Consider the following 15525-nt stretch of genomic DNA (forward strand, 5'->3'; position numbering starts at 1 on the left):
AATTATATGATACAGTAAAACAATACTGTAAATTTCATTAAGAGGATCGGTACGTATTTTCAGCTGCAATGCTATTCAAATGGGGATTAATTTTTTTCGAATCCTGAGAAAACTAATAAGTATTTTTCAAAAATTTAAACGCAGAATGAAAGATTACGTTATTAGCGAGGGCCGAAAGTCCCTGAGAACTTCTATAATGTTTATTTTAATAAGTGACAGGGGTGAAAAACTAAGAGAAAATGTAGTGTGATTTTTTATTTCAAATATCTCATTCGAAAGAAACTTCTTATATATTCTAAGGGACTTTCGGCCCTCGATAATAATTTAATCTTTCATTTTGTGTTTAAATTTTTTAAAAATATTTATTAGTTTCTTCAGGATTCGAAAAAATGGAAATCGAACATTCGCTATCTTTGTCATACAACGCACTCATTCGAATATAATGTTATGACAAGACTCAAGACAGTGACAAGTAGAGATGTGTCCGACCCGCTATTTTGATATAGCAGTTCATTCTGCTACTACTTTTTAACGCTTTTACGATGATAATAAAATCAATCAAAGAGATGTTTCTTAAATAGTATGGATAGTGTATTTGAAAAATAATAATTGATTTAAGGCGGATTTAAGGATTAATAAAAAGTTATTTATTGTTTATATATTATTTATGGAAAATCCAAGTATTTCAAGTCATTAAAGTTCAAATAAAAGTATTATTTTATAAGAGTTTGTTCCTATAATCGTAAATAGGTATGAGTTTAGCTATAAAGTAAAGTGCCCATGGTGGCATAAAATGTAGTAAATGCTAATGCTTCAAGTACGTACTACATTTTTGAAGATTTCACTACACTTAAAAAGCATTTGCTTTTCTCCGTAGTATTTGCTACTATTTACCAGCCTACATAGAAGAATGTACTACGCTTTTGAAGTATGTGCTTGTTTAGTAGTATTTTGCTTCAGTTTAAGTGAAGTTGGTGGGTGGACGTCTTCGGCGTAGGTATTGTTTTGTTACAATATGACAGCATTTATGAATGTGTGTCATAGAAAAATTTACAAACTAAGAAGAAGATTCTTAATTTTTGGGTCATTCTTTTATCAAATAAAATTTAATAATTGTGAAGAAGATTAACAAATAACAATTGTTCATTTTTATCCTCGCGTAACTCTTTTGTCGCTTCGGATCTGAGTCACCCATTTTTACTCATGTACAATTCTAATAATTTGGTACGTAAAAATGTGAATTCACAAATCACAAGCAAATGGAAAACTAATTCCACCACGATTGGTGTAATGCAGACACGGCTGGCGCTACGCTTTTTAGTAGATACTTCTGGTCAGTAGTAGGTACTTCTGTTGTGTAGTAAGTTCTTCTCAACAAACGCACCTACTTTTATGTAAAAGAAAATGCTACAAAGTAGTGTATATTTTCTGAAGCAATAGCATCTACTACGTTTTATGCATTCCGCCCATTTTCTTGAGTGAATTATTAAATGTTGGCTTCATATTTTAATAAAGATGATTTTAAGATTTTATAATTAAAGGCTTCGCTATTTACGGAGAGTTTTAACGATTTTTTTTTCTCGAAGAAAAATAATAAAATGATATTTTCGGCTCCTTTTCCTAAGTGACTTATCTATTGAGGTTGGCGGTCAATATGGCAAATTTCTTTCTATTCTGTGCTTGATGAATTAAGTCATTTCCTGTTGTGTGGGTCCAGTCTCTGATGTCTCGGAGCCAAGATTTTTTCTTTCTTCTTTAAACCCTTTTACCTTCGATCTTGCCATTTAATATTACCTGGAGCTGCTCAAATTCCCTATGGCGCATTATGTGTCCTAGATATGACGTCTATCTAATTTTGATAGTATTGACCAGATGAGGACGTGTGTTTATTATTCTCAGTAATTTTTCATTCGTGGTTCTGCTGGCCCAGCTTATTCTTAACATTCGGCGGTTCATCCACATTTCGAATAAATGCAATTTGTTAAAGTCATACTGTTTTAATGTTCAGGTCTCGCAACCATATACATAGTAATAGAGACCACACATTCACACATAACACTTTAGTGTTCTCAATCTTATTGTGACTGATAGCTTGGAGTTACAGAGCATTTTACGCATGTTGATGAAACCAGACCTTGCTATTTCAATGCGTCTTATGATTTCTTTTCAGTGGTCTAGTTGAGTATTTAGCTCTCTGCCCAGGTATATGAAGCTTTGGGAACTCTGAAGAATGACTTTAACAGCCTGTGACTTTCTTCTGATAATATGTTTATCCATATCTTAAGTTGGTCTTCTGTTTCCGCTAATAAACTTTTTTCTTTTTCGACTATTTGTATAGTATATAAATAATGGTAATCACTGAATACATAATTAGTGAAAAAATAATCCTATCATTTATACAAGTAAAGGTTATCCAAGAACATTCAAAAACTGAACGAAACCGAAATAGCCATCTCTACCTTTCTAATGACAATGTCACTGTCAACCTAATGTTTAAATCTGCAGTTTCCATACCAGTGAGAATTTTACTACACGTAATTTGCCGTGTAAAGACAGAAAAAGTAGGGATAGCCGTATAATATTTGTGAATTATGTACCCATAGCCTTAAGATCGGTTCAATAGATTTTGCAAAATAAATTTTGCAATCCAGCTTTCGCAACAAAATTCATTTTTTCAAAATGTTACAGGACTGAAAATAAAGCAGATGGCAAGTTGAAATTTTTTTGGGTATAGAAGTGTACTGTACCTTTCATATGCAGTGGTGTCATGGCAAAATTAGCAGTGCGGGAACGCAGTGCCGGAACGCACTGCTAATTTTTGTTTACAAATCCTAAATTTTCTATTATTTTTTTTCTTTTCTTAACCAGTGCGGGAACGGCGTTCCCACGCGTTCCCGCACCATGACACCACTGTTCATATGCAATTTGCAATGGTAGGGGAGCCCAAGCGGGGATTTTTGCAGTTACTCGAGCGCGTCAGATTAGCATATGGGGAGAAACCTGGTACCCTGCAGATGTACCTCTACCATATATTGGCTCTTAACACAGGGGAGTTCGTTAAGGGGGGCCCGAAAAAAAAATCTATCCTTAAAAAAACTCGAAATTGTCAGATTAAGATAAGGTAAATTAAATGCATGCAAAAGAGTGTATATTTCAAAAATCTGACTATTTGAACCGGGCGTAAGGAAATGGGTGAGTCCCAAAGTTTCACGAGAAAATAGCGAATATTTCGCGAAATGAATGACAGATCGAAAAACTAAAAAATACGTGCTCAATATTTTTTAAAAATCTATCGAATGATACCAAACACGACTTCCCAAGGAGAGGGGTGGGGGGAAAATTAAATATTTTTAATACGAATCCCGCGATATTTCGTGAAAAGAACATCAGATCGAAAAACTGTAAAATACACTTATTCAATATTTTTGAAAAATCTATCGAATGGCATCAAACACGACCCCCCACGGAGGTGGGGTGGGGGGTTACTTTAAAATCTTAAATAGGAGCCCTCAATTTTTATTACAGATTTGGATTCCTTACGTAAAAATAAGTAACTTTTATTCGAAACATTTTTTCGAATTATGGATAGATGGCGTTATAATCGGAAAAAACGATTGTTGGAAATGGAAAATTAAATAAAAAAATGGCAAGCGCCCACTAAAATGGAAAACTTTACTTAACTTTTTTTGATTTTAGGACCTACTCTTTACAACCCAATAGGTCCCCAAAGCGCTCGAGTGACTGCACATTTAGCATACTTTGCTCCCCTACCACAATAATAAAATCGATTAACTACCACGGCGTCAGGAATTTTTTTAAATAAACATTAATTATTGGTGCTACGCGCAGGACAGCGGATAGTTTGCTCTGTTGAGCATTCCAATGACCGTTGATAATGATTGATACATTTTAATTTTTATTACATTTCGATATAAATAAATAAATTTGTTTATTGCAAAATAAAAACACATACTCTATCCTTTTGAAATAAAACTTTTTTTAGCAAAAACTTTCTTTGTTCATATATTTTAACTTAGAGAATAAAAGTTTATTATTTTTAAACATATGCAATTGTTTAAAGAATATTTCACAAACAATAATATAATTAGTTTGATTTTTGTGGAATTAAAATATTAAAATACAAAAAATATGGAGTAAGAAAATAATATATTAAATAAAGTTTGGAAGAAATTTTGGTAGAAATCAACTTGTGTGAATCGAACATCGCTGTCTTGCGCGTAGCACCAAAAATTAATGTATATTTAAAAAATTTCCTGACGCCGTGGTAATTAATCGATTTTAATTTTGCAAATTGCAAATAAAAGGTACAGTACACTTCTATAAGCAAAAAAAAATTCAACTTGTATCTGCTTTATTTTCAGTCCTGTAACATATTAAAAAATGAATTTTTTTTGAGAAAAGCTGGATTGCAAAATTTATTTTGCAAAATCTATTAAACCGATCCTAATGAAATTTACAGTGTTGTTTTTCTATATCATAAAGTTTATCTGGGTAAAATATGAAGGTCCTAAGTATAGCATAAATGGTTGAAAAACGTAAAATGCAAATACTTGTTTTTGTATGTTTTTTTCGCAATTATTGCTATGTTGGAACAAGGGTGACTATTTTTTAAATTTTTAACCAATTCTCTATTGTAGGAAATTTAATTACGCAACTTTCATGTCAGTACAACTTTTCTCAGAAATGAACAGTTTTAAAATTATAATCAAAAAACCAATAAAAAAATCGAATTTTTCCTTCATATTTTGATATTTTGATTATTTATAACAATGTTCCGGGCCATTTTGAGTGGGAGGATAACTCAAATATTATTATTTGAGTTATTTTCAAGTAATTTCTGCAAAAAAAATTTGAGTCACCTCTCAACGTCTATCTCAAAACAGATGCGCCCTGGACTACTAACCTCCACTGTTATTTATCGGAAGGATCGTTTATATCGGTCTTATTCTATCTATCTACCTATCTTCGATCCTAAATCTATCCATCTTTGGACATAGCCCTGTCCTTGTCTTTTCTATTGGTTTCATCCAGCGCTGTGGTCATCCATCTGGATTCGGCATGCCGGATTTATATCAGTCTTATTATTGATACAATTTTGATCTTTCTTATGTGAATTATCTCCAATATACATATTTTCTTGTAGTCCTTTGCTTCTTACAAAATCCTTACATTTTCAAAATTAAAAGAATGGCTATTTTCTAGAGAATGCCTAGCCTAACAATGCTGATTGTTTAGGTGGCTAGCGTATATTAATTATTAGTATTGTTGAGTGGTGTGGTTTTAGAAGATTATTTTTATATTTTCTATTACCTGATTTAGATCCACTGATATAGTCCGTTCTTTAACGGTAAAATATTGCAAAACCTCTAAATTTTAAAGAACCGCTTGGATTGACATGAAATTTGGCATACACATAGCTAACAAGCCAAACAAAAAAAGTGATATTGTGCCGATATGTGCTTTTGCCCTGGGGGTGGTTTTCACCCCTTCTTAGGGGTGAGAAAATATTCGTCCAAAGAAAGTCAGGAAATGGATAAACTGGCTAATTTTAAGTAACTTTTGTTCTATAGATTTTTTTCACTAAGTCAATACTTTTCGAGTTATTTGGCAGTGAATATGTTCATGTTTTCAACAAAATAACCACGCTTTTTCGCAACGTTTTTCGCAAATCACTAAAATAGTAAGTATTTTGTCGAAACAACATTCTTAGAAAAAATATTGCCTGTAAAAAATTTAAAAAAATGGTGTACATATCACGTCTCTACACCTAGTAGAAGCAGAGTTATAGCTAATGAAAAATAGGTTCATATTCGTCAAATTCCAAATGCAATATTTTAAAGTGAAATAACCAAAAATAAAGCACATTTCGGGGAAAACTCATTTGAACTTATTTAAAGTGTTTAAAAAAAGCTTCATTTTTGTTTTATAAAAAAAAATTCTAGCATCAAAATTAAACAAGTTACGCTCAAAATAAAGTTAGTCCCTTTTGGTTTTGGTAAAAAAATCGAGAAAATCACCCCCTAATTTGTATCTTAAATGAACTTAATCGTTACGACTTCCCAAGTTTCTTGACTCGTGTATATATTAGTAGGGGTTTAGGGGGGGTTCTAGAATCAAAGCACGGCCAAATTAGCATTGATTCATAAAGTCGAACGTGATCTATACAGTGAAGGGGGATTCTGAAACCCCACGTAAACAATGATATGGGGGTATGAAATCGCTATCCTTCCACACCATGTAGGGGTTTTGGGATCATGAATATTACTTAGGGCCGTTTTCACAGTTCTGGATAAGAGATGTGTCTGAGGGCAGCTATTTTGATTGAGTGGAATTATATTCTAGGGTTTTAGTTCTCATTTTCTGGGACTATATGCGTGAATTAAGTATGCAGTAATGAAAGTAATTGTTTACAATATTTATCTCTTGCTACGCTAAACTCTGCTTTAGAAAAGAAAGAAAAAATAATCGAAATTAGCATGCAATTTGAAATAAAGAAAAGAAAGTATAGAATAGAGAAGAAGGAAGGAAGGAAGAATAATCTAGAGCACCGGCTAAGTAGCTCGAGAAACAAGAGACTAAAAAGAAGGTGGAATTCGAGAGATAGAATAAGGAGTAAAATTAAAACAATTTTCTTTCTAAAATAATTTGGGCGTGAAAGATTTTGTTTCTTATTTCTAAAATATAAATTCAGTGTAATATACTTGATGATTTTGTTTACGTCTGGAAAAACATTTTTTGAATATTAATTAAACTCCAAGTGCATATATTTAATTCGAATAAAGGACATAATAATAATAAAGTTGTTTGTTATGTCTGGAACTTAGTCATTGAATAAATTATCAGTTAGATTGGCAACAAGCAGGTTTGAAAACAAAAATAAGGATTTTGAGAAAAACATACACAGTAGCGTATCACAATTTATTTATTTTAATTTAAAAAATAATAATTTAAAAAATTAAAAAATATTATAAATGTTTGATTTAAGCTGAAACAAAAAGACAGACATTAGTCTTAATTTAAAATCAAGAATAAATAGACTTACTAATTTTGTAGGCCCATATATGGACCTCCGGCTCTTCCTGAACTATGAAGAGCCGGTGGTTTTTATACCGGCCAATATATTGTGCGTTTATCGGGGCCGCCTCCGATTGTCCGAAGACAACCCCGATAGGCCGGTTTATAAGATGGACCGGTAGCCTTTGTCTCAGAAATTGCCTTAGTGATGCTAAAAAATGAGTAAAATAAAAATTCAGGGTACACCTCTGTGGTAGTTAATTTTAGTTACCTTCCATCTCTCTGAAACAAATAAGTGGTGTAAGAAAACAGTATAAATAAAGTCTCACCTTGCTTTATCATCATTTCAACGAACGACAAAAAAACGAGTGGTTTTGAATACTTCAATTTACAGTAAGTGTAATCAGTTAATTAGATATTTACTTTATTATGTTTTTGTTTGGTTATGAAATTATAGAAGAAATTTTGTGTAATTTTTATTTGCTTGGTAAATATTTTTCCGAAATTTTTGATCGCTTTAATAGTATTACGTTTTTCTTTTAATTTTCTTTAACATTAATCCGTTTTCTTTAAGTTTATTTTCTAAAATTTTAATCGTTTTAAGAGTATTACATTTTCTTCATGTGTAATCCGTATTTCTTTTGGGTTTTATTGTCTGAAAGTGAAGAATAGTTTTTCGTTTAAGTCCTTTAGTAGTTTCGTATGTTGTTTTTCTTAAAATTTATAACTTTTAATAGTGTAACGTGTTATTTCCTTTAAGACTAACTCATATTGTTCGTGGAAGTTTCCATTAAAATTTTTTTCTCAAAAATTTAATAGTATACAGTTTTCTTTTATTTCCCTTAAGACCAAATCGTAGTGTATAATAAAAATAAAAAAAATCTTAGTTAAATAGTAAACTTAGTGTATTATTTTTAATTATAGAACATGGATCTTTTAGCAATCAATGCCAGCTGCTCATCACCCAATAAGCCATCTTGTAGACTACAAGATCTTCCTCAAGAGGAAACTTTTAAAATAGTAAATTGCAAACTAGTGCAAACTAGATATGGACAAACAGTGCTCGTAGAACTTGAAGAAAAGGTGATATTTCTTCCCAAACGTGCAACAACCCAGCTCAGAAATCATTTAGTTGAATTAAGCAGCGGAAACTACGGGATCTGCTATAAAGGATTAGAAGCAGCAACTTCATCGTCTTTCAATCCATCGCCCAAGTTTGAGTTTAAAAAATTGTAAGGAAATTGTAAGGTAAGCATATTTTATTTTTTTGTTGTTGTTGTTTATAATTATTGTTAATAATATGTCGATGGAGCAAGTCGCTAGAACAAGTGATAACATGTTAAAACATGTAGATGATGCTTTTAAACTTTTAAAAGATAAATGGCATAACGAAAAGGCTCAAAAATGGATTGGAAAAATAACCAACAATATAACACTATGTAACAAACTCTTACGAAATATAGATTTATCTGTCAGCATACGAAAAAAGGTATTAAACAATATTGCACAAATGAAAAGAATAAGAACTGTTTTTAAATCAATGCTACAAAGCAAAAATAAGGAAAATAATGCTAAATCGACTTTAGGTGTAAAATGGGAAAATTTAGCATCAATTTTTCGAGCACGCATACATACAGGAATAATTATTAATTTAAATCATAAAGATATAAAAGATTTCTTCAAAGATGCTTTTATTATTTTTAAACAAAAAATGACACAATTTATAGCACATTTAAGTTGCACTAAAGTCAACTCAACATTTTGTGCTGAATTTATTTTAAAAAAAGAAGATGAGGAAGTGACTTCACGTAAATATTTTCATACAGTTACTGAAGTAATTGATGCAAGTACTGACTTAAAGGAATGGTTTACCGATTATATCGTGGAACCTCTTTTAAACAAACTAGAAAATTTTCAAGAAAAAGATAGTGGTTACAGTCTTAGTAATATAATATCTCTTGAAATTAATGTAAACAAATATGAAGTAGGTAAAGGACCATCTTCTTTTATTTCTCTTCCTAAACAAATTCTCGATAGAAAAGCATGTATTAATGTGAAAAACAACGATAACGCCTGTTTCTATTGGAGCATCGTGAGTGCTTTATATCAACCAATCAATAAATTTAACTTAAATAGAACATCTTCGTATCCAAATTATACTACAGTATTAAATACGAATTCTTTGGAGTTGCCTATGCCTTTATGGCAAATTCCAAAATTTGAAAAAATGAATAATATTTCAGTAAACGTATTCGGTTTGGAAATGAATAAAAATGGATCTTTTGAAACTGTAGTTCTAAGAGTAACAAAACACAAAAAACCTAGACATGTTAATCTATTGCTTATCCAAGACAAATATTTTCCAAAAGATGAAAGTATGATTGACGAAAGTGAAGAAGAAGAAGAGTATAATGATGAAGATGACAATAACGAACAATATAAGATTAATTATCATTATTGTTGGATTAAAGATTTATCACGTTTACTTTATAAAGAAATATCAAAGAAAAAAGTAAAAAAATATATATGTGACAGATGTTTGAATTACTTTTATTCTCAAGAAGATTTAAATGATCATTTAACAATGTGTGAAAACATCAACGATTGTAAAGTGATGTTTAGTACAAACAAAATTATAAAATTTAAAAATTTTGTTAATAAGGAAATAGTTCCTTTTGTCTTATATGCAGATTTTGAATCAATATTAAAACCTCTAAAACAATTAGAAAAGATAGAAAATAGACATCGTTATCAACAACATGAACCCTTTTCTGCAGGTTATTATTTGAAATGTTTCCACGATAATTCATTTACATATTACAATTCTTTTCGTGGCCTTGAATGTATCACGTGGTTTGCTAATGAGCTCGATAAAATTGCAACGGTTATTTCAGCCAGGCTAAAACATGTTGAACCATTAAACGTGAATATAAATTTGGAGGATGCAATAAATTGTCATATTTGTGAAAGGGATTTTACGCCCACGGATACAATCGTAAGGGATCATTCACATCTGACAGGTCATTTTAGGGGTTTTAGCCACAATGCATGTAATCTTAATTACAAAAACTGGTTTGTAATACCAGTTTTTATACATAATTTAATGGGATACGACGCACATATGTTAATTAGAGATTTATCAAAATTATACTATATAAAAGTACTTCCATTAAACAAAGAAAAATATATCAGCTTTACTGTTTATCACAAGAAAACCCATATACAGTTTCGATTCTTAGATTCATTTCGATTTATGGGATTTTCCTTGGAAAAAATGGTATCATTTTTGGATAAGGAACAATTGGAAAACTTAAAAGCAGAATTTAAGAACGTTTCTTCGGATAACTTTGAATTATTAACACATAAAGGAATATTTTGTTACGATTATATAGAAAATATAGAACGTCTTAATGAAACCCAGCTACCTAACAAAATACAATTTTATAGCAAATTAAATGATGAGGAAATTAGCGAGGAAGATTATGCTCACGCACAAAAAGTTTGGGAAAATTTCAATATAAAAGATTTGGGAGAGTATAGTGATCTTTATTTAAAAACTGATGTATTACTATTGGCAGACTGTTTTGAAAACTTTCGAAAAATGTGTAATAGAACTTATAATTTAGATCCTGCACATTATTTTACATTGCCAGGTTATACGTGGGACTGCATGTTAAAGTATACAAAATGTCAATTGGAAACTCTACAAGATGTAGATATGTTGTTGTTTATTGAAAGTTCTATTCGTGGAGGGGTTAGTCAATGTAGTAATAGATTTTCTGAAGCTAACAATAAATATATGAATACATATGACCCATCTCAAGACTCCAAATATATATTATATTTTGATGTAAATAACTTATACGGTTGGGCACAAAGTCAGTATTTACCTTACGGAAATTTTCAATGGATTGATGATCACGAAAAACTTGATGTAACAACTATACCGAGTGACTCTCCAATAGGATACCTACTAGAAGTAGATTTAAGCTATCCAGTTGAACTACACGATTTGCATAAAGATTTACCCTTTTGTCCTGAAAAATTGGCACCTCAAAATACTAAATTAAAAAAATTGTTGACAACATTACACAACAAAGAAAAATATATCATTCATTATGAAAATCTAAAACAAGCCTTAAAACATGGACTAGTGCTTACAAAAATATATCGAGTTTTATCATTTAGACAATCAAATTGGCTGGCACCCTATATTCAACTAAATGCTAATCTTAGAGCTGAAGCGAAAAACGACTTTGAAAGTGAAAATTTTAAACTAATGGTCAATGCTAACTACGGTAAAGGCATGGAAAATAAACGCAAAAGAAGGGCTTTGCATTTGGTTCGAAGGTATGAAGGGAGGTACGGAGCGAAGAATTTAATTGCTAGTCCATTATTTCATAGTAGAGTCATTTTTGACGACAATTTAATGGCGATTGAGCTAAGACAATCTAGTATTATTTTTGACAAACCAATCTATACAGGAATGGCAGTTTTGGAATTATCTAAAACATGTCTTTATGATTTTCATTATGATTTTATGTTAAAACAAAATTCAGTTCAACAATGCAAATTGTTATATACTGACACTGACAGTTTGTTGTATGAGATTACTTGTTACGATGCTTACGAACAAATTATTAAAGCTAATATTTCAAAATTTGATACAAGTAGTTACAAACCAGATAATGTTTATGATATCCCTTTAGTTAATAAAAAAATTCCTGGATTAATGAAAGATGAAACATCAGGAAAAATAATTTTAGCTTTTGTGGGATTGCGTTCAAAACAATATACATACAAGATATTTAATGACAACAAAGAAATTTCTTTTAAAAAAGCAAAAGGAATAAAAAGAAACGTTGTAGACAACAAAATTACATTTGACGATTATTTATATTGTTTAGAAAATAGCGTAAGCAAGACAGCATCACACCGTTATATTCGATCTATACTTCACACTGTTTTTAGTATTGAAGAAACAAAAATTGCATTAAGTCCTTTTGATAATAAACGACATTTGCTTGAAAACTCGTTTGATACAATCCCCTGGGGTCACTATAGTATAATGCAGTAATAATTTTTTCCAGATAATGCTGAGCTTACAAAAACAATGTGTTAGAACATTATGCGAAAATATCAACAATCTCCACGATTTTTTTTATACTCATTATGTACCTCGGAGTTTAACTATAGAAATTTGTAAAAATTATCCCATATATAGATTTCAAAAATTACGATCTAAGGAAGCCTTACCAGATGTAAACGATTATGTAAAAGAGTGGGATAGCTTTCAATGTAAGACTTGTTTATTTTTTAATATAAATTTTGTTTATGTGTATTTTGAAGAATTCGATTTGAAATTATGTCAGGGATGTGCGAGGGATATTGAAAGAAATTTCAGATTTTCAGATATTGATTGTAATTGGGAGTTTGTTAAATGGGAGGATTTATATAACCAGGTTAGCTTAGAAGGTCTTTTTTTCTACTCAACTTATTATTGTCATAATGATTTTCATGATGTACTATTTTTTCCAACTCAAATGTATTATTGCAAGTGTACATTATAAATTGTCAACAACAACAAAAAATTTAATAATGCTTAACCTTTTTAAGTTTCCAATTATATTATTATTAATTATTGTACTAAAATAAAAACCTAATAAAAGGTTAAATGATGGATAAGGGCCAACATATTTTTACTAACTTTTTAATAAAAAGTTATATATAATTACTAACAATTTTACTAATATTACAAACATATAAAACTATATTCTTTATTAATTTACTGGTTAAATTGATAAAGAATATATACTTAGTAGCTAAATTCTATTGTCTAGCTAAATGTCTAAGTAATTTTATTGGTTTTACTTAGAATTAAAACCCCATAAAGATACTTGTAATTCATGTTTGTAAATAAAGAAGTATTATTCCGATTTATTGTTTTTTCAATTTTCCCCTTCTCCCACTCATTTATCAAATAAAAAGGAAAGTAAGGCAACTAAAATACTTAGTTTATCGCTAAATTAGTCGAAGAAACGCAAACAATAACTTATTAGAATGTGTACCTCCGGATTTCCAAATACCGATATATTTATTGGAGAACGACGCTTTTATCTAAATCCAAATAAGTCAAAGTATGTGGCAGTATGCTTATCCCACCAGTTAAATTTTGCTCCATGTATCGTAATATCTGGAATAAAGTGTCAAAATAATACTGTAGTGTTAACTGAAGAAACCTGGAATCACTTGTTATCCTACAAATCAGTTATAGATGATTTTCTATCATCTATTTATATTCCAGATTCTATCGATGCTGGTCCGTTTTTCTTAGAATTTAAGCAGTTGCGATATGCTTCAGCAGTGAAAATTACAACTGGTGAGTCTCAAGTACTACTTGGAGCCAATTCAATTTCCACACTTTGGAGAATTTTACCACTAATTCAGAATTTGCTGGACACATCGAAACGACAGGAATTAGCTAGTAATATAAAACTAGTACAAATGGGAACAGTTTCTGCCAGTGAACCTATTCAAGAGGCATTAGGAATTATAAAATCTATCGAATACATAAACCCCTTATTATACAGTTGGCTAATGGAAATCATTTACATACATCCAGAACTTCTTCAGGAGCCAGGATTGCAGTTATGACGACAAAAAAAATCTGTCAGATTTAATGAAAAAGCTAACGTAGTTCATAACATGTTTACGTGGCAATTTGCATATAAATCAGCTCGTAAATCTTATTGGGAAATTTTAGCTGTAGACAGAAATCGTTTTAAACAAAGGATTGAAAATGCAGAAAAAATTCTTGAACCAATATTACGCAAACATGTACAATTGTAAAACTAGTTGTTTTTATTTACATATTAAAATAAAAAAGATATTAGTAAATTTGAAGTTTTATTTATTTATTTTTTTAATACAATTCATTATTAACTATATTATGTTCTTTTTGTCGATCCAGGAATTGTTTGAGTTGGGCATTCCTAACCATTTTACAAAGACTTTTGAACCTTTGCGACGTAAAATACGTTCAATCAGGTAGACATCAGGATGCTTGGTCTTCTGAAGCTCTTCTGTATAAAAAGTACCCTTTATTGGTTCTCCAGTAGAATCTTTTAGTAAATAGGTGGTAGGATTTGTATGCTGGACATCTTGAATAGTAAATATTTCGTTTGTCCATAAGGGAGTGTACCCTTTAGCAAATGCATGACGGTATTTGCTGATTCGAACAAAGTCACCCTTTCGAAATTTTGGTTCTCTTGGATCAACAGTTTTCATGTGGTTAAAAGCAGTAATATATTTTGCATTCTTATCGTTTACTTGATTAGGTATTGCTTTCGTGGTAGAGTGTCGAGTTGAATTATACTTGTCAACAAGTTGGGGAAGCACATCTATCCATTTATAAGATCCCTGTAAGCTAAACTGTTTCCATAACATTGATTTGAGAGTTCTAATAGCACGTTCTGCAATACTTGCCTTTAAATTTGAAAACGAGCTGTAATGATTAATATGATAGTGTTCAGTTAAACGTTTAAAATGTACATTGTAAAATTCCGTCCCATTGTCAGTTTGCAAATTTTTTGGAGTTTTTCCCATTTGCTGCAAAATTTTTTTCATGCCGCTGCTGACTTCTAATCCTGTTTTCTTTTTAACAGGTATCGCCCACACATATTTGCTAAAGGCGTTAATAACAACTAGTATATAGTTGTATCCTTTATTCATTTTAGCATAGGGGGTCATAATTGCCAAATCAGCCTGTAAAAGGTCATTGAGACCTTTGATAATAACCCGCCGTCGCTTGTAATTTATTCTAGCAGGTTTATGCAATTCGGCAACTATTTCAGCTTTCGACATTTTTTATTAATGGACACTGTAACACGAATTCAATGGAAATAGAGGATGGTTTGCTCAACTTGAACGCTACAGTGTCACCTTTCTCGATGCCCATTCCAACCAACTGATCGAATTTATAAGCTTTATTATTTAGCAATACATCCCCATCAGACACATAAATAGAAAGACTTTCAATCTTACCACTTAAAGGAAATATAAAAGATGAAAATCCGTTATCTAGTATATAATATTCGGTATTGACACTTGGCTTCTTCTCCCCCCTTAATAGAATTAAATGTTTAACGTGATAATCGAAAGACTCGCAAATGTAAAATGCTGAATTAAAGCGAGGGGTATCAGTTAAAGATACAATATCATTTGCAGGAACATTGCAGTTATTTGAATTAAGATAATGTTGATTAAACTTATTGAGCGGCATAATAAAACTGTAGATTAAACAAGTAATTTTTGATATTTATACGTTTATTCAATTTTCTGTAATGGACAAAGGAGTACAAGTTCTACAAATATTTTATCTGAATGAAAGCCAGAATTAGGGGGTAAAAATTGATTAGGTAGGACAAATTGGAGACTATCACCCTCGCTTACATCATACTTTTGTTGTGGATATAATGCTCGAGTTGTATT

At 30.8% G+C, this 15525-nt stretch overlaps 2 protein-coding genes across 2 annotated transcripts; both read left to right on the forward strand.

Annotated features, from left to right (window-relative positions):
• The first annotated feature begins 7353 nt into the window (after nucleotides 1-7353).
• On the forward strand, nucleotides 7354-9168 carry LOC126886832 (uncharacterized). The gene is made up of 2 exons (XM_050653910.1): nucleotides 7354-7428; nucleotides 7960-9168. The coding sequence occupies exon 2, from the start codon at nucleotides 7963-7965 to the stop codon at nucleotides 8269-8271; it is 309 nt and encodes a 102-aa protein (XP_050509867.1). The 5' UTR covers nucleotides 7354-7428; nucleotides 7960-7962; the 3' UTR covers nucleotides 8272-9168.
• LOC126886339 (uncharacterized) lies at nucleotides 8747-12112 on the forward strand. The gene has a single exon (XM_050653212.1). The coding sequence runs from the start codon at nucleotides 8747-8749 to the stop codon at nucleotides 12110-12112; it is 3366 nt and encodes a 1121-aa protein (XP_050509169.1).
• Nucleotides 12113-15525: the final 3413 nt, after the last annotated feature.

This window comes from Diabrotica virgifera, chromosome 6 (genome assembly GCF_917563875.1).
Source record: "Diabrotica virgifera virgifera chromosome 6, PGI_DIABVI_V3a".
Lineage (NCBI taxonomy): Eukaryota > Metazoa > Arthropoda > Insecta > Coleoptera > Chrysomelidae > Diabrotica > Diabrotica virgifera.